This window comes from Gorilla gorilla, chromosome 6 (genome assembly GCF_029281585.2).
Source record: "Gorilla gorilla gorilla isolate KB3781 chromosome 6, NHGRI_mGorGor1-v2.1_pri, whole genome shotgun sequence".
NCBI lineage: Eukaryota > Metazoa > Chordata > Mammalia > Primates > Hominidae > Gorilla > Gorilla gorilla.
In genome coordinates this window covers 12705760-12727374 of record NC_073230.2, presented here as the reverse complement: position 1 = coordinate 12727374, position 21615 = coordinate 12705760, and the positions used below count along the sequence as shown (strand labels likewise).

Here is a 21615-nt window from a genome sequence, read left to right as displayed (position 1 = left end):
CTTGAGCCCATGAGGTTGAGGCTGCAGTGAACCATGATCCCACCACTGCACTCCAGCCTGGGCGACAGAGTGAGACCCTGCCTCTAAAAAAATAAAATCTAGTCACAGCATTTTTTTTGTTTTTTAACAAAACAGAACAGTAGTATTGGGAGTATTAGTTCACGAAGGCTTGACGTCATTTATAAATACACACACGTGTTTACAGGGCCGTAATATAAAATGTATTGCTTTCTTCCTGGAAGTCATGGTCAAAAAGAGTTTGAAAGTCTACCAAGCTGGCTAGGCATAGTGGCTCACGCCTGTAATCCTAGCACTTTGGGAGGCTGAGGCAGGCAGATCACAAGGTCAGGAGTTCGAGACCAGCCTGGCCAATATGGTGAAACCCCATCTCTACTAAAAATACACAAATTAGCCAGGTGTGGTGGTGGGCGCCTGTAGTCCCAGCTACTTGGGAGGCTGAGGCAGGAGAATCCCTTGAACCTGGGAGACGGAGGTTGCAGTGAGGTGAGATCGTGCCACTGCACTCCAGCCTGGGCGACAGAGAAAGACTTCATCTCAAAAAAAAAAAAAAGAGAGAAAAAAAAAGAAAGTCTACAAAGCCTGGCCTGGACCCTTGCAAAATGTCACTACCATGAAACACGGATGGGTGAAGGACCGTCCTGGATTAAAGGAAAGGTATGAATCTAGAGAGGATGTTGGGTCAGAAAAAAAAAAAAATGCTATAAAGAACATTATCGGGGTGGGGCGCGGTGGCTCACACCTGTAATCCCAGCACTTTGGGAGGCTGAGGCGGGCGGATCACCTGAGGTCAGGAGTTCGTAATCAGCCTGAGGAACATGGTGAAACCCCGTCTCTACTAAAAATACAAAAATTAGCCTGGCATGGTGGCAGACACCTGTAATCCCAGTTACTTGGGAGGCTGAGACAGGAGAATCGCTTGAACCCGGGAGGTGGAGGTTGCAGTGAGTTGAGATCGTGCCACTGCACTCCAGCCTGGGCAACAGAGTAAGACTGTCTCAAAAAAAAAAAAAAAAAAAAAAAAAGGAAAGAAATGTCTTGGCTGGTAGAAAATACACTCTGAAGTATTAGTAATTAGGCAAGAAAGGTGACGACATCTACAACTAACTCTCAAATGGTGCAAGGGAAAATATGTATATTTATATATACTTAGGGAGAAATTTAAGTACAGAGAGACGGGGTGGAGGGAGAGGGGGAGAGAGTGCTCGTATGGGACTTCACTGTATCATTCTTGCAAGCTTTCTGTAGGTTTGAAATTTTTGCAAAATAAAAAGTAGTTTTCAAAAAAAGTTTGAAAGGCCAGGCACGATGGCTCATGCCTGTAATACCAGCACTTTGGAAGACCGAGGTGGGAGGATTGCTTGGGGCTAAGAGTTCAAGACTAGCCTGGGCAACATAGAGAGATCCCCGTCTCTACAAACAATTTTTAAAAATTAGCCAGGCTTGGTGGCATGTGCCTGAGGTCCTAGCTACTCAGGAGGCTGAGGTGGGAGGATGGCTTGACTCCAGGAGGTTGAGGCTGCAGTGAGCTATGATCATGCCACTGCACTCTAGCCTGGGTGACAAAGTCAGATCAAAGCCATTGCCCAAGATAAACAGTGACATGGTGACAAAGGCAGAACAGTCTTTGAAGCCCTGTTTATACCAGGGAAACCAGGGGCTGCCTCAGAGTCTCTGTGGCTACACACTGTGCATACACTGCATACACAGTACACAGGCTCGTGTGGGTGTGAGCCGGTCTGCACGCTGGCATGCGGGTGGACACACACCTGGCACCCAGCCAGCCCGTTTCCCATCATGCCACATGCCACCAGCAGGAGACCAGGGCTGGGGTGGGGTGGGGTCGGAAGTGGGCACTCAGGGCCTCCCCCTTGGGCCCCGGTTCCTACCTGTGCAGCCGAAGGCCACGGTGCCCACAGCGGCCAGGTTGATGGCGTAGGCCTGGTCCCGAGAGAAGAGCTGCAGCCACACGTCGCAGATGCTGATAAAAAGGAGAGGGCCCAAGGCTAAGAGGTAGCCTGTTGGGGGAGAGGCCAGTGAGGGGAGTGGTGGAGCCAACTGGGTGGGGTCCCCCTCCTCCTCGCCCCTCCTGCAGAGTCGGTCTGAGGCTTTCTCTGCCCTTCCCCTTTAAGGAGGGCCAGGGATGCTTCACAAGTCTAACAGGGGCACCTGGAGGGCTTCCTGTAGGAGGCACCATTTGAGCCGGGCCTTGAAGCTGGATGTTGCCGTGCAGAGGAATGGGAAAGGAAGAACACACTGGGCGTGGGGAAGAGCTTGGGCAAGGCCCAGGGACATGACATGGGGTACAGAGGCCCCACCACGGTGTCTTACACCAGACCTCAGGGCAGCCCTAGGAAGTGTGCCCATTTTACAGACGAGGGGAGTGAGGCTCAGGGAAACTGGGTGAGTGGGTGACTGGCCAGGCAGGTGGAAGTCATGACAGGCAGGTGTCCCGTGGCGGGGCCCAGCGCACCTGCGGTGATCCTGGTGTGCAGGGTCAGTCTCTCCACCAGGACGTTGTTCAGGAGAACGGCTGCCAGCGCCACCAAGATGTAGGTGAGGCTCATGTCAAACACGATGGAGGTCCCTGCAGAGGGCCAGAGACAGCAGGTGCTCAGGGAGGCCCCACCCTCTGCACTGACTCCTGCCAGGTGCGACCTCCCAGAAGGGGCTCGCTGCCCACAGAGGGTGAGTGGCTGCCCTGAGGTCACTCAGCAGCTCACAGTGGAGCCGAGATCTGAATAAAACAGGTCCCTGTGTAGGACCCTCCCCGCTGGGGGTTTCTGGGAGGCCCCAGGCCATGATGGAGGATGCTGAGTGGCTGGGCGTGACCGTGGAGGGACCCACCTGGGTACTTGTGATGCAGGTAGTCCACGTCCGTGATGAAGCTGTTGTATGGCAGCAGGAAGCCCACGCCAGCCAGCAGCATCGCAAAGTAGATGGCGTGATAACGGTCATCGGGCACCGGCTCGTCCAATGCTAAAGCCAGAGACGCCAGGTGAGACGGGGCACGCTCCACGCATGGCTACGGTCACCGCACAGGGTGATGTCCACCACCCCGGCCGCCATCACCATAGCCACTGTCCATCGCCGTGACCCCTGCTCCCCTCTGTTCCAGATACCTCTGTCATCTGGCCATTATCAAAAGCCACCAAATACTGTGGCTACGGCCACCACACCCACGCCCTCACAGCCACTAAAGCTGCCAGCTTGATGGACAGGAAACCAGCTCACGTCTGTAATCCCAGCACTTTGGGAGGCCAAGGTGGGCAGATCACCTGAACTCAGGAGTTCGAGACCAGCCTGGCCAACATGGTGAAACCCCATCTCTACTAAAATGCAAAAAATGGCCAGGCACCGTGGCTCACACCTGTAATCCCAGCACTTTGGGAGGCCAAGACAGGCGGATCACGAGGTCAGGAGATCGAGACTATCCTGGCTAACACGGTGAAACCCCATCTCTACTAAACATACAAAAAAACAAAAGATTAGCCAAGCGTGGTAGTGGGTGCCTGTAGTCCCAGCTACTCGGGAGGCTGAGGCAGGAGAATGGCGTGAACCCAGGAGGCGGAGCTTGCAGTGAGCCGAGATCGCACCACTGCACTCCAACCTGGGCGACAGAGCGAGACTCCGCGTCAAAAAAAAAAAAAAAAATTAGCTGGGCATGGTGGTGCACGCCTATATTCCCAGCTACTCAGGAGGCTAAGGCAGGAGAATCATTTGACCCCAGGAGGTGGAGGTTGCAGTGAGCCAAGGCTGCGCCACTGCACTCCAGCCTGGGCAAGAGCACGAGACTCTGTTTTCAAAAAAATAAAAAATAAAATTATAGGATATGGAAGGAGAAGAGTGAACACCCTTTGCCTTCTGGGGAAGGGGTCAGCATGTCTGGTGTTGTACCGGGTTCTTGTATCATGCTCGGTGGCGGTATGACCTTGTCACTGCCTTTATCTGGAGAGGAGGCATGGTTTAGGGAGCTGTCTATGGGAGCCACACTGGCAAGGGGGGGACCCTGATGGTCTGTTTATGGTCACCTTGACAAGCTGAAGTACGGTCCCCAGTTCCAACCCTAGCCCTGGTGCTGCTGTGAAGGCATTTTGCAATTAAAGTCCCTTCTCCATTAACTTTAAGTTCATCAAAAGGGAAATGACCCTGGGTGGGTCTGACCTAATCAGGTGAGACCTTGGGGACTTCCTGGAGCTCAGAGACTCCAAGAAGCTCCTGCCCGTGGGTTCCAGACTGTCCATGACCTTCCTGACTGCCTGCCTGGCTTAACTAGCTCCCACTTTAGTCAGCCAATTGCTTTTTTCTTTTTTTTTTTTTTCAGACAGAGTCTCGCTGTTGCCCAGGCTGGAGTGCAGTGGCATGATCTTGGCTCACTACAACCACCCCCTCCTGGGCTCAAGTGATTCTCCTGCCTCAGCCTCCAAAGTAGCTGGGATTACAGGCGTTGCCACCACACCCGGCTAATTTTTGTATTTTTTTGTAGAGACGAGATTTTGCCAGGTTGTTCAGGCCGGCCTCAAACTCCTGGGCTCAAGTGATCCTCTGGCCTCAGCCTCCCAAAGTGCTGGGATTATAGGCATGAGCCACCGTGCCCGGCCTTAGCCCAGGTTTCTGAGCCTAAAGTACTAGCATAAACAGCAGCTCTCCAGAAAAGAACTATAGTTTACAGGATGCCTCCTGAGTGCCAGGGACAGGCCCAAGCAAGATTCTGTGGATTCTGATGCAACCACATTGACACAGTATCATCTCCCTTTTCCAGAAGAGGAGACCGAGGGTCACAGAAGAACACTGACTTGACCAGGGGCTCCTGGTGGGTAAAGGATGGGAGGTAGGCTTGAACCCGAGCCTGTCAGACTCCAAGCCTGTGGACTGTCCACTCTGCAAGTCTGATCTCAAAGTCAGTTGGCCCAATTCCTCAATGTGGTGAAACTAAGGCTCAGAGAGGTTTAGGCCCTTGCCTAAGGTCACACAGCTGGGCTGAAAACCCAGGTCTTTGAACCTCACATCCAGTCCTGTTGAGGCACTTTCCTGGCTCCTTTGCAGTGAGGCATAGCTTGCTTTGGCCAACGAGTGTGACCAAAGTGACATGTGTCACTCCAGATAGAAGCTTTATGGGTCAGTGGCCGGGCGCAGTGGCTCAAGCCTGTAATCCTAGCACTTTGGGAGGCCGAGGCAGGTGGATCACGAGGTCAGGAGATCGAGACCACGGTGAAACCCCGTCTCTACTAAAAATACAAAGAATTAGCTGGGCGCGGTGGCGGGCACCTGTCGTCCTAGCTACTCAGGAGGCTGAGGCAGGAGAATGGCGTGAACCCAGGAGGCGGAGTTTGCAGTGAGCCGAGATTGCACCACTGCACTCCAGCCGGGTGACAGAGCGAGACTCTGTCTCAAAAAAAAAAAAAAAAAAGCTGTATGGGTCAGCGCATGAGCCATGGTCCCTTCACCCACCCAGTGAGCACAAAAGCCCATGTTAAGACAGAGCCTCCTCTGCCTGGGGCTGTCGGCAGGGCCCCCAGCAGGGACATGCAGCATCAGGGCGGAGACACTGAGACGGTGGGCGTGTTTGTTATGCAGCAGATCTAATCCACACTGACAGGCACTGCCTCCAGTCCTCCATGACCACCCATGGCTCCCCGATACCGCAAGGCTTCACCAGGGGTCACACAGCCCAGCCTGCTTTGGGGCAAGACCCGCACCTTGCCCGCACGCCTACTTACTGGTATCCGTGAAAGCTGGGACGCCCCTGGCCCTAAGGCCCTGGCCCTGAGCCGCCTCCGCCGCCTCCTCCAGCTGGTGACTGTCGAAGGTGAAGCTCATCACTACGCCCGGGTCTGGTGTGCCTGCCACGCTGGGCTCCTCAAGGCGCTGGCTCCTGACAGAGCCCATGGCAGCCTGTGCTTTGGAGAAAGCAGACAGAGCAGGTGACGGAAGAAGGGTGAGGGATTCATGGCTCATGCAGTGACCCATAAAGCTTCTACCTGGAGTGACACGTCACTTTGGTCACACTCGTTGGCCAAAGCAAGCTATGCCTCACTGCAAAGGAGCCAGGAAAGTGCCTCAACAGGACTGGATGTGAGGTTCAAAGACCTGGGTTTTCAGCCCAGCTGTGTGACCTTAGGCAAGGGCCTAAACCTCTCTGAGCCTCAGTTTCACCACATTGATGCCATGCGGCCGGGACTGTATCCCCTGGGGGGACGGTCCTTTCTATCCATCCAGAGGACATTAATTTAAGCAGATAAGCAATGTCACCTGGTATGTCTTTTTCTTTTTTTTTTTTCAGACAGGGTCTCACTCTGTCACCCAGGTTGGAGTATGGTGGTGCAACCATCACTCATTTCAGCCACGACCTCCTGGGCTCAAGGGATCCTCCTGATTCAGCCTCCCAAGTAGCTGGGACCACAGGTTCGAACCACCACGCCTGGCTAATTTTTAAAAAATTTCTTTTGTAGAGTTGGGGGTCTCACTACATTGCCCAGGCTGGTCTCCAGCTCCAACTCCTGCCTCGGCCTCCCAAAGTGCGGGGGTTACAGGCGTAAGCCACTGAGCCACTGCGCCTAGCCCTCACCTGGTGTGTCTCAAGGTGCTCACCCTCATTGCTATCTAGGGAGAAGGGGTCAGAGGGGAGGAGGATGGTTCAGAGACTGCTGTCCCGGGGAGCAACCAAGGTGGCCTGCATGGTGGCAGCGAGCACGGTGAGAAATAGATGGAGTGGAGGAATACTTTGGCGGTGCGATGCCAGGTCTTGGGGAGCAGTTGGAAATAACAGGTGACATGAGTGAGCCTCATGCATGCCTGCACCGCGCTGCAGTGTCCTCTGGGAGGAAGCTGCCTTTATCACTCATTTTTCAGCTGAGGAAAGTGAGAACCCCCTCGGTCTCACAGGCAGAAAGTGGGAGAACCCAGACCTCAACCCAGGTCTGTGTGGCACTCTGAGCCACGATGGCCCTTGGTCCTGGGGCCAACCACCCTTATGGCGGGAAGTTCTTCCTGTGGTCTTGCCTCAGTGCTTCTTGCTTCAATTTGGATCTGCCAGCCCTGACCTTCGGAAGGAAAGGAAGGAGCTAAGTCATCTGTGATGGAGACGCTTGCACTGTGTGGGCAGCCCTGTGTGTGCCTGGGGCAGGCTAGCTTTTTCCCCTAAAATGATTTTTCTTTTCTTTTTTTTTTTTTGAGACGGAGTCTTGCTCTGTTGCCCAGGCTGGAGTGCAGTGGTGCAATCTTGGCTCGCTGCAACCTCTGTCTCCTGGGTTCCAGCGATTCTCCTGCCTCAGCCTCCCGAGTAGCTGGGACTACAGATGCCCGCCACCACACCCGGCTAATTTTTGTATTTTTAGTAGAGATGGGGTTTCACCATGTTGTCCAGGATGGTCTTGACCTCTTGACCTTGTGATCTGCCCGCCTCGGCCTCCCAAAGTGCTAGGATTACAGGCCTGAGCCACCGCATCCAGCCTATGATTTTTTTCTAATAACATGTATCCATTTATCTGAATGCAGAAAGGATCTGTGCTCGCCATAGGGAGTTTCAGGCTAACACAGAGGACAGCACAGCACTGAGCGCTGAATGTAGTGCCTCAGTTTCCCCAGTATGAGGGAGAGCCGTGGTAAAGGCTGGAAGAAGCCCACCCCATGGGGTCCCACAGGCCCACAGGAATCTTGATTTTTTTTTTTTTTTTTTTTTTTTTGAGACAGAGTCTCGCTTTGTTGCCAAGGCTGGAGTGCAGTGGCGCGATCACAACTCACTGGAGCCTCTGCCTCTCAGGCTGAAGTGATCCCCCAACCTCAGCCTCTTAAGTAGCTGGAACAGGTGTGTGCCACCAGGTCTGGCTAATTTTTTTCTTTTTTGTAGAGATGGGGTCTCACTGTGTTGCCCATAGTGGTCTTGAACTCCTGGGCTCAAGTGATCTTCTCACCTTGGCCTCCCAAAGTGCTGGGATTACAGGCATGAGCCACTGCACTCAGCCCATCCTGATTTTCTCTGGGGCTGACCCATGTCACCTCTGCCTGCTCTTGTCCCATCTCCTGGGTCTCATTTCCTCCAGCTCCCCTGCCTCAGTTTACTCCCTTCCCAGCCTCTAGGCAGGTTTTGATGATCAGTTACCAAGCACCTCCCTGTGACCCCATGTCCCCCTCTTCTAGCTCACTACAGAATTTTAACTGGGGCCTAAAAGGGGGCCTGGGGCCTCACTGGGGCTTTGAAGCCAGAGCCTTCCCATTTCCAGGTCTTGGGGGCTGGGGAGATTCAGCCCGACAGCTGGGGGCCAACCCAGGTAATTGGTACCCACTACCAGGGGAGAGGCGGTCCCGGACTTCTGGGGGCTGAGAAGCCCGGCGTATCTCCCCTTCTAGGCTCAAGGCTCTCCTGACTGCCCCTCGTCAGCCCTGGCCGTCCTGCCACATCTGGAGCTGGGGTGTTGGGGGTGGGGTGGGGTGGGGGCCGAGCAGGGCTTAGAGCAGAGCTGGGCTGGGCTTGAACGAGGGTGGCTCTGGGCGGGCTCCGCACACCTGTCTCCCCTGTGAAGCGGACACAGGAGCCTGAGCTCAAGAGTCGTTGGGAGGCGCCAGAGAGTCAGCAAAGGCTTAGAGACCCCGGGGCACTTCTTCAGCCTGCAGAGCCAGGAAAGGGGATGGTGTCAGGGTGACAGTCTACAACAATCAAATGCTCCTCCTGCCACCTGCTCGGGATGCCAGCCCAGCCCAGGAGGACATCTGAACCCAGAAAGGCCTGATCTGTGTTCAGCAAGAGCCCCCAAGATGCTCCCCTGGACGTGCAGTGCCCCGAACACTCCTGGCCAGAAAGCTGAGGTTTCTGCCTTGCCCGGAGGCCACGCCACCCAGGAAGGCGGACGTGCTTGGCATCCAGCCAGGAGGCGGCTGCTGTCCCCTCTGGCTTAGTCGGCAAAGTGGGCAGCTGCCACCCACACTGCCTGGCTTGGCCAGCCACTGTCCCCATGGTGGAGGGGGTGGGGACCCTGCTGCAGCCGCTCTCCCCCACCTTTCCTGGGCCACAGGCCTCCAACTCTGTCCTTCCCGGCCCCCCACATCCAAGCCTACTGCGCCCCAGGGAAGGCAACCCAGGGCCTCCTGCCCTGTCCCCCCTTAGTTAAAATTTAACGACATGCACATTGGCTTAATAACTCCAGTGTTTACAGGGCTTGGCCCTGCTCCTCCACTCTGCGCTGCCGTGACCCCTTGATGCCTGACCCAGGGGGCCCTTGAGAAGACACAGGTCATTTCTTTGGCCTTGAGGCCACCCCTCAGGCCTCAGTTTCCCCACCTCACAACTCAGTAGAGGAAGAAGAGGGTGAGAGTACGTCACAAACGGACTGGGTGGGTGGCTGGTGGGGTAGGCTCAGCTGCACACAGTAGGCATTCAACAGTTGCACAAGCTGCCACTTAACACTGCTATGGGCAAGGCAGGGCTCCCACCCCTCTCCCCCATTTATTAATTTTTTTAATTTCTATTTTTGTGGAGGTGGGGTCTTGCTCTGTTGCCCAAGCTGGCCTTGAACTCCTGGCCTCAGGTGATCCCTCAGCCCCGGCCTCCCAGAACCAAGACTACAGGAGTGAGCCACCGCTTCTGGCCAAGGCCCCTCATCACTTTGCAGGGAGGGCGACTGAGGCACAGAGAGGCCAAGTCGGGGGTTGGGGGGGGGGGGTCGTGCAGCTCAGACTGGAGCCTGGCCCAGTGACCCCCTCCGGCTCCTCCCATTTCCACCGGGCCTGAAGTGCACAGTGGCCCAGGGCAGCTGGAAGCGCTGGGCGTCGGGACCCCAAAGCCAGTCTGGCCTCACTCGGGGGCCGCGCTCCTCCGGCCAGCCAGGAAGGACCAGGGGAACCGAATTCCACTTGGAAAGCGGGCCTGGGCTCGCACTCCTGGCTCAGTCACCAGCCCTCGTTAGTTGATGCCTGGTACACCCCTGGTCCCCGTTAACCGGGGCTAACGATGTCTCTGCTGCCCTTTCCGCAGCCCAGCGGTCTAAGCTGCTCCAACTCCTGTGGGGGTGGGTTTCAAGCCCCTCCGGCCACCCCCTTTCTGCAGCCCCCCGGGGACCGATGCATGCAGGGGCCACAGGCTGGCCCCCGGGCCCACCGCCCTCCCCGGCCCGGGTCGCCGAGCCTTTCTGCCGCCTGTCCGGCCTCATCAGCCGCAAAGTTGGCTCGCGGACCTGTGCCCCCAGGCAAAGGACAGACCCCCTGGGCCGCCCCGAGGTGACCCCGGAGCCCAGGCCCCGCCTCTCCCAGCCGCTTTTTCCGAGAACGAGGAAGGGGCCGGCGGGGGCAGGGGAGCGATGGGGTGGCGCGGGGGGGTCCGGGGAGGAACTTCGTGCGGAAGGACCCCCGCGCGGTGCTCAGGAAGGCGGTGGCGCCGACCCCCTCCATGGCGAGGGCCCAGGGGTCCGGGTCCGCGCTTGTCGCCGGGCGCGGGGGGCTGGGCCGCTGAGGACGCGGCCGGGGTGGCCCCGGATTCCCGGGACAGGGGCGGGCTGGGGAGAGGGGGCAGCGCCCGGGCGGGCGGGAGGGGGCGGGGGAGGCCGCGCGCGCCGCAGACAAAGGCTCCGACAGGTCCCCGCCGGCGTCTCCCCGCGTCCCGCGGCCACCGCTTACCTCGGCCCGGCCCGGCCCGGCCTGGGGTCCTCGGCGCGCCCGCCACGCCGCCCCGCGCCTGACCCTGCGCGCCCGCGCCCCGCTCCCCCAGCCTCGGGCCGGGCGCGCCCGGCGTCCTCCGCCGGTCCCCGAGTCCGCCCGGCCCCGGTCCACGAGCGCGGCGACGAGCACAGCCCAGGCCACCACGCCCCGCCTCTGCCCGCCCCCCGCGACCGGCCCCGCCCCGCCCTCCTCCTCCCTCAACCCTCTCGCTCCTCCCTCCTCCCTGCCCCTCCCCCTTCCTCCCCCTCGTCCCTCCTCCCTTCACCCTCCTCTCCTCCCTCCCCCTCCTCCCCATTCCTCCTCTCTTCCCCTCCCTCTCTATTCCTCCTTCTCTCTTCGCCTCCCTCTCCCTCCTCCCCACTCCTCCTCTCTTCTCCCTTTCCCTCCTCCTCCCTTCCCTTCTACCTCCTCTCTCCCTCCTCCCCATTCCTCCTCTTCCCCTCCCTCTCCCTCCTCCTCCCACCCCTTCTCCCTCCTCTCCCCTTCCTCTCCATTCTCCCCACTCCTCCTCCTCCTCCTCTCTTCCCCTTCCCTTTCTCTCCTCCTCCCTCCCACTCCTCCCCATTTCTCTTCCCTCCCCCTCCCTCTCCCTCCTCCAAAGTCCTCCATTACCCTCCTCCTGCTCTCCTCCCTTCTCCCCTCCCCTTCACCCTCCTCCCTTTCTCCTCCTCACTCTTCCTCCCTTCCTGTCTCTCCCCTCCTCCCTCTCCCTCCCTTCCTGTCTCTCCCCTCCTCCCTCTCCCTCCCTTCCTGTCTCTCCCCTCCTCCCTCTCCCTCCCTTCCTGTCTCTCCCCTCCTCCCTCTCCCTCCCTCCTCCGCTTTCCCCCCCTCCTCCGCTTTCCCCATTCTCCTACTCAGTCCTCCCTCTCTCTTCCCTCCCTCCTCCCTTCTACCATCCCCACTCCTCCTCCATCCTCCTCTTTTCTCCCCCTCCTCCCTCCCTCTCCTTCCCCTTCCTCTTCCCTCCCCTCTCCCCCATCTTCCCCCTCCTCCCCTCTGCTCCCATCTCCTTTCTTCCTTTCTCCCTCCCCCCACCCTTCCATCCAGCTGGGCTGTGCAGGCACCAGGCCCAGGCTGAGGCTGAAATCAGGATCCCCAACACACCAGGGTGCGGCATGGTGGCCCCGGGAGACCCGGGTGACCTGCGGCTGACCCAGCCCACCACCCCCGCTGCCCACCCCTCAGCCTTGGTGCCCAGGCTGCTCCCCCTAAACAGATCCCCTCGCCTGGGAGGCCAGCAACGCTGCCGGTGGGTGGGTAGGTTCAGTCACGAGGCCACTGGGTGACCAGATGGAAAGTTTTGAAGCACGGGTAGGAGTTCACCTGCTGGAGAAGGGGCAGAGAGCAAGTCCAGCCAGGAGTGGGGGCTGTGGCCGACCCTCAGTCATGCCCTGCCCTCACTTGGTTCCTACCTCCACCCGCTCCCTTTCTCCTCCCAGCTTGGGATCAGAACTGGCTAGCTTGCTTCCCATGACTCCCTTTGCCTGGGAGCCTCCGTTTTTCTCCCAGGTGAATGGAATCATGACCCCGCCCTATTCTCCCTCTACTCACCTGTAGCCTGGCTCTAGGGCAGACTGAGTAGAGCCCGGGGAGCCCAGGTATAGGACATCAGCCAGCCCTGGGGGACTGGGAGTGTTACGGGCTGGGAGAAGGGTCCAGCCTCGAGGTGAAATCAGGAACCAGGTGGGAATCACACCTGTCCTGGGTCTCTGTGGGGGCCTGTCTATGGGAATCAGGAGAGACCCTCCGGGTCTGAGCCACCAGGTGGGATGGATACAGGCGCCTGCCCAGGCCCCCACCAGGCTCCTACCCAAGGCCCTTCCTTCACTTTCCACCAGATCAGCTCCTTCTCCCCTTTAAGCAACATCTTCGTTGTCAGCGCTCCAGGGAGCCCCCAGGGTTTCTTCTGCCCCGCCACCAGTGGGGTCAGCACCTTTGCTCCAGGCCTTGCCCATCCCTTCTAAAGGACTGGGAGCCCCCTGAAAGTAGAGACCTGCTTTCATTCTCTTTGGATCCTCAGTGCTCAGTGAGGCATACAGGGGCTGGCATACAGCAGGAGCCAAATATTTGCTTGAAGGGCAGACTGCATTGGGAGCTGAATAAGGAAGTGTTGAGTGAGGTGACTCCATTCACCTGGGAGCCGCCATGTTCTCCCAGGTGAATGGAATCACCTGGTGGCGGGGGCTGCTGACGCACTCTTACGGCGGGACACCCCTCTCCTTCCTCTGCTGCTGTCTGGGCGGAGGTGGGGGGTGCTGCTGCAGGGGGGGCCAGTTCATTGCTCCAACTAGTTAATCTTAAAGTTCATGACGGCCGGGCGCAGTGGCTCACACCTATAATCCCAGCACGTTGGGAGGCCAAGGTGGGCAGAACACCTGAGGTCAGGAGCTCGAGACCAGCCTGGCCAACGTGGTGAAACCCTGTCTCTACTAAATATACAAAAATTAGCTGGGCGTGGTGGTGGGCGCCTGTAAGCCCAGCTACCCAGGAGGCTGAGGCGGGAGAATTGATTGAACCCAGGAGGCAGAGGTTGCAGTGAGTCGAGATGGCTCCACTGCACTCCAACCTGGGTGACAAGAGCAAAACTCCATCTGGAAAAAATAAAATAAAATAAAATAAAATAAAAATAAAGTTCACAAGCTCCAGTGCTTCCCATAAGCCTAGAGCTTTCAACGGGGATCCTTGCCTTGTCCTGGATGTGGGGGTGGGGTTTCCAGATAAGAATTATTTGGTGGGCCAGGTGCAGCGGCTCATGCCTATAATCCTAGCACTTTGAGAGGCCAAGGCGAGAGGATGGCTTGAGCCCAGGAGTTTCAGACCAGCCTGGGCAACATAGAGACTCTATCTCTACCAAAAAAAAAAAAAAAAAAAAAAAAAAGCGAAAATAAGCTGGGCATGGTGGTGTGTGCCTGTAATCCCAGCTACTCGGGAGGCTGAGGCGGGAGGATTGTGTTAGCCTGGGAGGTGGAGGCTGCAGTGAGCTGTGATCGTGCCACTGCGCCCCAGCCTGGACAATAGAGCAAAGCCCTGTGTCTAAAAATAAATAAGTAAATCAATAATAAAAACATTATTAGGTGCATGTGAGACATTTTCTAGATGCAGGGGACGCATCAAGGGTCCCTGCTCCCCTGGAGTTGCACTTAAATGGTGGGTGCTGGCAATAAACAGGTACAGTAATTTCGGAAGCATCAAATGCTTGGAAGACTAGATGGGGATGGAGCAGGCACCAGCACGTGACTAGGGGACAGGGCTGGGCTTTGGTATCCAGGTGGTCTGAGAAGGCGATATCTGAATTGAGAAATTTGAATGATGGAAATGTTAGTGGGAAGGGTGTTCCCAGCACAGGGAACAGCCACTGCAAAGTGCTGAGTCTGGAAACAGCTCATTTAATTCAAGAACAGAAGGAGGGCCGCTGTTGTGGGAACAGGGGCAGCGGGGAGAAGGGAGGTGAGGTTGGAGAAGGGAAACAGCCAAGGGGGGTCTTGTTGGCCATGGTGAGGGGTTGGAATCCTTGGAACAATGCTTTTTTTTTGAGACAGAGTCTCGCTCTGTCACCCAGGCTGGAGTGCAGTGGTGCGATCTCGACTCACTGCAGTCCCTGCCTCCCCAGTTCAAGCGATTCTCCTGCCTCAGCCTCCCAAGTAGCTGGGATTACAGGCACCCGCCACCACGCCTAGTTATTTTTTGTATTTTTAGTATAGACAGGGTTTCACTACTGGTCTCAAACTCCTGACCTCAGGTGATCCGCCTGCATTGGCCTCCCAAAGTGCTGGGGATTACAGGCATGAGCCACCGCGCCCGCCACAAGGCTTTTTTTTTTTTTTTTTCCAGATCTCCCCATTGCTGGGATGCTGGTGGGACTGAAAATGGGACCAACCCTTTTGGAACATAAACTGGCTTAAAACACATGCTTACCTTTTGGTCCAGAAAAATCTGGCCTGAGGAAATATTTCTAAATGCAGAAAAGTTTTTATATACAAAGACGTTCGTCATAAGAGCCAAACACTGCAAATAGTCCCCTTGGCCAAGACAAGTCCCCGATTTACGTTACCCGCCACGGGGAACAGATGACATGATTGTTATATTTGAAAACCCAGAGAAATCAGTGAAATAATATGTAACCCTGCAGAGAAATCTGAAGTCACCACCAGGCTATGCGGTTAGGAAGATTTAGAATAAGATGGAAAGCTGGCATCATGACAGCGTTAGGGGATACAGAAACAGCAAAGGGAAATACAAAGAATGCTTTCCACTGTGTGCAGAAAAAAAACAAAAAAGGAAAAAACTGGGTAAAATGATTTTCTGGTAAACTATAAATAAGCAGAAAAGCTGTTACCAGAAAGAAAGAAATCTAAATAGAACAATGGAAAGGGCATGGGGAAATTTGTTAAAGAATTTCTACTTTCCTGCTGGGCGCAGTGGCTCACGCCTGCAATCCCAGCACTTTGGGAGGCCAAGGAGGGCGGATCACTTTGAGCTCAGGAGTTTGAGACCAGCCTGGGCAACACGGTGAAACCCCGTCTCTACTAAAAATACAAAAATTAGCTGGGCGTGGTGGTGCATGCCTGTAATCCCAGCTGCTTGGGAGGCTGAGGCAGGAGAATTGCTTGAACCTGGGAGGCGGAGGTTGCACTGAGCTGAGATCTTACCATTGCATTCCAGCCTGGGAGACAGAGTGAGACTCCGTCTCAAAAAGAAAAAGAAACAAAGAAGGAAAGAAAGAAAGAAAGAAAGAAAGAAAGAAATTTATAGATTTCACTGTTTATCAGTTGTGCCCAAAAACAAAACTAAACAAAGCCCATACCACATTTTGACCTCTAGCTAACGATATCCATGTTTAAGGGCCAAGTGCCCTAATGTCTGCCACTGACTTTGAAATGCGTGGAAATTTGGAATTGGCAGGTGGATAGGGAGCTAGATAGATGGATAGGTAGGGATCAGAAAAAGCAGGGAGCAGAATGCGGGCAGTGAGCACGTGAGTTTTCACTGTGTAATTCTTTCCACTTTTTAAAAAATAGAGATGAGGTCTCACTGTGTTGCCCTGGCTGGTCTCAAACTCCTGGCCTCAAGTGATCCTCACACCTCAGCCTCTGCCTCCCAAAGTGCTGGGATTACAGGAGGGTGAGCTGCCACCTCCTGGCCGCCTTCTTTTTTTTTTTTTTAGATGGAGTCTTGCTCTGTCACCCAGGCTGGAGTGCAGTGGTGCGATCTCGGTTCACTGCAACCTCTGCCTCCTGGGTTCAAGCGATTCTCCTTCCTCAGCCTCCTGAATAGCTGTGATTATAGGTGCGTGCCACCACACCCGACTAATTTTTGTGTTTTTAGTAGAGACGGGGTTTTGCCATGTTGGCCAAGCTGGTCTCGAACTCCTGTTCTCAAGTGTTCCACCCACCTCGGCCTCCCAAAGTGCTGGGATTACAGGTGCGAGCCACTGCACCCGGCCCTTTTTTTAAAAATAGAGATGGGGTTCTTGCTATGTCATCTAGACTACTCTTAAGCTCCTGGCCCCAAGCGATCCTCCCGCCTCAGCTTCCCAAAATGCTAGGATTATAGGTGTGAGCCACCATGCTCAGCTTCCACTGTTTTTTATGTTTAAAAATTTCATAGTAAGGTGAGGCAGGAGGATTGCTTGAGGCCAGGAGTTCAAGACCAGCCTGGGCAACATACTGAGACCCTTATCTCTAAAAAAATTTAAAAAATTATCTGGGCATGGTGGTCCACTCCTGTACTCCCAGCTACTCAGGCAGCTGAGGTGAGAGGATTGCTTGAGCCCAGGAGGCGGAGGCTGCAGTAAGCTGTGATCCCACCACTGCACACCAGCCTGGGAGACAAAGCGAGACCCCATCTCTTTAAAATAAAACGTAATAAAATGTTTGGGGGGAGGAGAGGCCGGGCACAGTGGCTCAGCCTGTAATCCCAGCACTTTGGGAGGCCAAGGCAGGTGGATCACCTGAGGTCGGGAGTTCGAGACCAGTCTAGCCCATACGGTGAAACCCTGCCTCTACTAAAAATACAAAAATCAGCAGGGTGTGGTGGCGGGTGCCTGTAATCCCAGCTACTTGGAAGCATGAGGCAGGAGAGTCACTTGAACCCGGGAGGCAGAGGTTGCTGTGAGCCGAGATCATACCTCTTTACTCTAGCCTGAGTGACAGAGCAAGACTCTGTCTCAAAAAGAAAAAAAAAAAAAGTTGGGGGAAGGAGAGAAAAATAAAGAGAGCCCAGTGGGGCAAACCCCCACCCAGCCCTTGCCGCCTGCCACTGCTCCAGCCGGGCTGTTCCAGGCCGGGCAGCTGCGCCATCTGCTTCTGGCAGAGATCAAACTTAATTCGTTCCCAGCTTATTAACTTAAAGCCCATTAGAATCTTTCCCGTCAATCCGTACACGCAGTGGAGATCAGACAGAGATGGGGTGAAGGGCCCTGCTTGGGACACGGTTCCCTGGGGAGGCAGAGGGAGAGGGGGCTGGCCGGCTGGGCTTTCGGGGGACGAGAGCCTCCCATCTCAGTCTCCCCGGGTGCAGGGAGTGGCTTTCATAGACGTCAGCTCCTCTCATTCGCATAGGGACCTGGGTACCAGCGAACCACCTTTTGCAGACCAGGGAGCCAGCCGGTGAGTGGTGAGGCGGGGGTCCCACTGAGGAATGGTGGGTCTGATAGCATGACACCAACCATCATCATGGTGACACATTACTGCATTTCTGCTCTCAGCAATTCCAAGACAGGGGCAGGACTGGGCCACCTTATGGTGGGCCCAGGGACCAAGGCTGGCAAGCCTGACCGTGGACAGAAACACCCCTTGCAAACTCGCTGAGCCCCAGGATCAGAGTCCCTGGGCCGTTCCGCTTCAGCCCCATGTCTGCCTTTGCCAGGATGGGACACCGCCTGCTTCCCCTGCATTCAGGCACCATGGAGTCAAACTTGCAAGAGAAAACGAGACCCACGGCCAGGCGTGGTGGCTCACGCCTGTAATCTCAGGACTTTGGGAGGCCGAGGTGGGTGGATCACCTGAGGTTGGGAGTTTGAGACCAGCCTGGCCAACATGGCGAAACCCTGTCCCTACCAAAAATACAAAAATTAGCCAGGCATGGTGGTGCGCGCCTGTAATCCCAGGTACTCGGGAGGCTGAGGCAGGAGAATCGCTTGTACACAGGAGGCAGAGGTTGCAGTGGGCCGAGATCGTGCCACTGCACTTCAGCCCAGGTGATGGAGCAAGACTCCGTCTCCAAAAAAAAAAGAAAGAAAAAAAGAAAGAAAAAAGAAAATGAGACCCAACCATCTGGGCCAAACAAGCAAATTCAATCAACAAATTAAGCCCCATGATCCTCTCTGGAGAGGGCAAGGCAGCCTGTGTGCGCTGAACGGCAGGGCTCTGCAGGAACAGGGAGGGGCTGGCGCTCACTGCACCAGCTACGCGCCAGGCTCTGGGCCAAGAGTGTCCTCTGCTCAGAACCTCACAGTGACTTCAGGAGGGGAGACATCCCACACAGATGGGAAGCCCAGGCTCAGAGAGGTAGAGGAGCTCACCCAAGTCACACAGTGAGGCCAGGCAGATTCTGGTCCCTCCCCAGGCTGCGGTCCCGTCAGCCCTGCCCGGTTAAGCTGCCCCACTGGACGCCCCCACTCTCATTCCAGGCCCCTCTTCCTGAAGACCAGAGAGGTGCGCCCCAGGCCAGGCTTCTGGGACTGGGGCCCCAAGCCATAGGTGGCCTCCTGGAGCTTCATCCCCCAGGACACCCCAGGCCGGAGAGGTGCGGTAAAGTCTTTCTGGGACTGCGGGCAGCAGCTGGAGGCAGGCCCAGGACAGGAGGAGCCTCCTGGCCCAGCTCCAGGAGCTGTCGGCTGGAAGGAGCACTTCATTACCAACTGGGCTGCTGTGAACGAGGTTACAGGGGAGGGAGGCCCAAGGGACCTGAGGTCGGCCTGGAGTCCCCTTTCCAGCCAGCTCCAAACCCCTCCATGCAGCTGGGCACCCCAGGCCCTGCTCGAGCCCATGAGGTGCCTCCCCACCCAACCCCCCACTGGAAGCACCAGCCATACCCAATCATGCCCATGCATCTGTAAGGTGTAAGGACTAGTGTTGCCTCCTCCAGGAAGCGTTCCCTGACTGCTGCATGGTAGGAGTGACTCTGAGCACCCTGAGCACACATCATCTCATCGAATCCTCCCTGTGACCTCTGTGGGAGGCTCAAGGGAATGAGGCCCAGAGAGGTGAAGGCAGCTGCCCAAGGCCACCCAGTGTGGAAGCTTGAATCAGCTCCTCTCTGGGCCTCGTGACAGGGCTGGGTACCGAGGAGGACCTGATAAGTGTTGTTGAAAGAATTCTGTCAAAAGGGCTGGGTGAAGGGACTACCGTTGGGGACGGAGGGGCAGGGATGCTGCCCAGGGTGCAGCCCCCACCCTGTTGACCCCAGATGAAGGCAGGAAGGATGGCTAGATTCCCACAGATTCATCCAGTCCCTGAGTGCCTACATAATAGCTCCTGTTTTATGCCTTTGGCATTAACGTGCCCATTTCACAGATGAGAAAACTGATGCCAGAGGGCCTGAGGCCAGTGCAAGATTCCCAGCCGGGCTCCAAGGGAGCACAGAGCCAAGACCTGAACCCAGGTCTGCCTGGGCCCCGAGCCACTGTCCTTCCCAAGACCCCCAGGTCAGCCGAGGATCCTGGCCTTACCTGGTTCTTACCTGGGACTTTCCTGTGCTCCTTCTAAGGCCTCTCCCCATGGCATCAGCGTCTGCCCGGCATACACACTACTCGGAGAAGCCTTTGTACTCTCTATTTACAAGAGGAGGCTGTGAGCAAATTAGCAGGGTAACCAGGGAAAATGTTTGGCGTCCGTGGGTGAGAGTTGGAGCCATCTGTTCCCAAGTGCTGAGAAAACACTGGAGCACTCCCTGGAGCCATGGTGCCCAGCAGAGCTCCAGGAAGTGGGACCAGGCACCTGCAGGCTGTGTGTCCTGGGGCAGGGCGCTCACCCTTTCTGGGCCTCAGTGTCTGGATCCGTAAAACCTGCGGGTCTGTCCAGCCTCGTGACTCCAGGATGCTCCTTGTCTCCTTTCCCCTCCTGCCCCTCTGCTCCTGGGCTCCGCACATCCTTTCTGTGCCCCCACCCTGAGACCAAGCCCTTCCCGGGAAGGAAGGCTGGCGGCCTCCACCTTGACGACAGCGCCGGCCTGCCCAGCACCGGCCTTGGGGATTTATTTACCATTGGACTCATTTGTTCCCAAGCTGAAAATAGCTTTATTGTTCCCTCTAAAGACAAAGATAATATTTCACCAATCCAGAAATGTATGCTGTAGAAAAGTAAATCGAGAGAGAGCGCCTCCCTGCCTATGCCAGGCACCTGTCCCTGAAAGCAGCGGCCCAGGACCTGCCAAGCAGCTGGTCACACAGCGGGCCATACACAGGGTGGGATCCTTGACTGGGGTATTTCAGAGACAGAGAGATAAAAAGGGGCGGTGGGGGCTGGGTGCGTTGGCTTGCGCCCGTAATCCCAGCACTTTGGGAGGCTGAGGTAGGCGGATCACCTGAGGTCAGGAGTTCGAGACCAGCCTGACCAATATGGTGAAACCCCCATCTCTACTAAAAATACAAAAACTAGTCGGGCGTGGTGGCAGGTGCCTGTAATCCCAGCTACTCAGGAGGCTGAGGCAGGAGAATCGCTTGAACCTGGGAGGCGGAGGTTGGGGTGAGCTGAGATCACGCCATTGTACTCTGGCCTGGGTGACAAAGCAAGACTCTGTCTCAAAAAAACAAAAAAAGAGGTAGATGGCAGGGAGGGAGAGAGAGGGAGGGAGAGACAGGAAAAGAGAGAGGGGATGTGAGAGAGAGGGAGAGACAGAGGGAGACAGGAGGAGAGAAAGGGAGAGAGCAGTGGAGGCGGAGAAAGACAGGGAGACAGGGAAAAAGAGAGGATTACTCCTCCCCACCTGGGACTCTTCAGCTCCTCATCAGTGTCCCTGGAGGCTGGGCCTCAGGGGTGGCTCCTTGGGGACAGGTGTCCTTTCCCCCACCTTGCCCTTCTCCCCTAGTCAGGACAGAAGAAGAGTTTCTAGTCTGAGTCTTACCGCCTCCTAACCGTGTGACCTAAGACTTTAAGCCTTTGTCTTACCGAGCCTCAGTGGCCTCAGCTGTAACGTGGGGTAACCATGGCACAGGATAACTGTGAGTTACATGGACCATGTGTGGCAGTCCCTGAGCCTGGGCTGGCACTGAATTGGTGTCCAGCGGCCATTTGCCGTGGTCAATAGGATCAATAAAACGCCCGGGGTATCTGGCCGCTCGGTGGAAATTGACCCACGCGGGGCCTTTGCTGGCCACACTGGGCCCCTTGGTGAGGCTGGGGCACGTCACCTTGTCCATGAGTGGACGTGGACATGGACGTGGGCTCCTTTGCTGGAGGGAACAGCTCTGTGCTGTGTCCTGGAACTGCTCCCAGCAGCTCCAGAGAGCTGATTAGCACGTTTTCAAGAAATATTGCGAGAAGGTTGTTAAACTCAGCCACTGTTTATTTTATTTATTTTATTTTATTTTCTATTTTATGATGGAGTCTCGCTCTGTCACCAGGCTGGAGTGCAGTGGTGCAATCTCGGCTCACTGCAACCTCTGCCTCCCTGGTTCAAGTGATTCTCCTGCCTCAGCCTCCTGAGTAGCTGGGACTACAGGTGCGCACCACCACGCCTGACTAATTTTTGTATTTTTAGTAGAGGCGGGGTTTCACCATGTTGGCCAGGATGGTCTCGATCTCTTGACCTCGTGATCTGCCCACCTCAGCCTCCCAAAGTGCTGGGATTACAGGCATGAGCCACCGCGCCCGGCCAGCCATTGTTAAAAATGGAATGAAATAAACATACAAAGGTAATACAAACTCAAAATTCATCACTGTCTAATTATTTGAGTAGGGTGTGCATTCTCCGGGTTATTTCCGTCCCTGGTACCCTGTAGGATGG

At 56.0% G+C, this 21615-nt stretch overlaps 1 protein-coding gene across 6 annotated transcripts in view; it reads right to left on the bottom strand.

Moving 5' to 3' along the window:
- SLC29A4 (solute carrier family 29 member 4) overlaps positions 1-19435 on the bottom strand; it is a 29798-nt gene extending 10363 nt beyond the window's left edge. Inside the window, exons 1-5 of one of the 6 annotated variants that reach the window (XM_055346462.2) lie at positions 19351-19435; positions 5739-5913; positions 2866-2997; positions 2492-2605; positions 1908-2036 (exon numbers count right to left, since the gene is read on the bottom strand). In XM_055346462.2, coding sequence (XP_055202437.1) covers positions 1908-2036; positions 2492-2605; positions 2866-2997; positions 5739-5913; positions 19351-19389 — 589 coding nt within the window. In that variant the 5' untranslated portion in view covers positions 19390-19435. Of the gene's footprint in view, positions 1-1907; positions 2037-2491; positions 2606-2865; positions 2998-5738; positions 5919-8523; positions 9598-10626; positions 10839-19350 lie in introns of those variants that run through there. The other 5 variants (XM_055346468.2, XM_063708082.1, XM_031013505.3 and 2 more) reach the window with 5 other exon arrangements.
- Positions 19436-21615: the final 2180 nt, after the last annotated feature.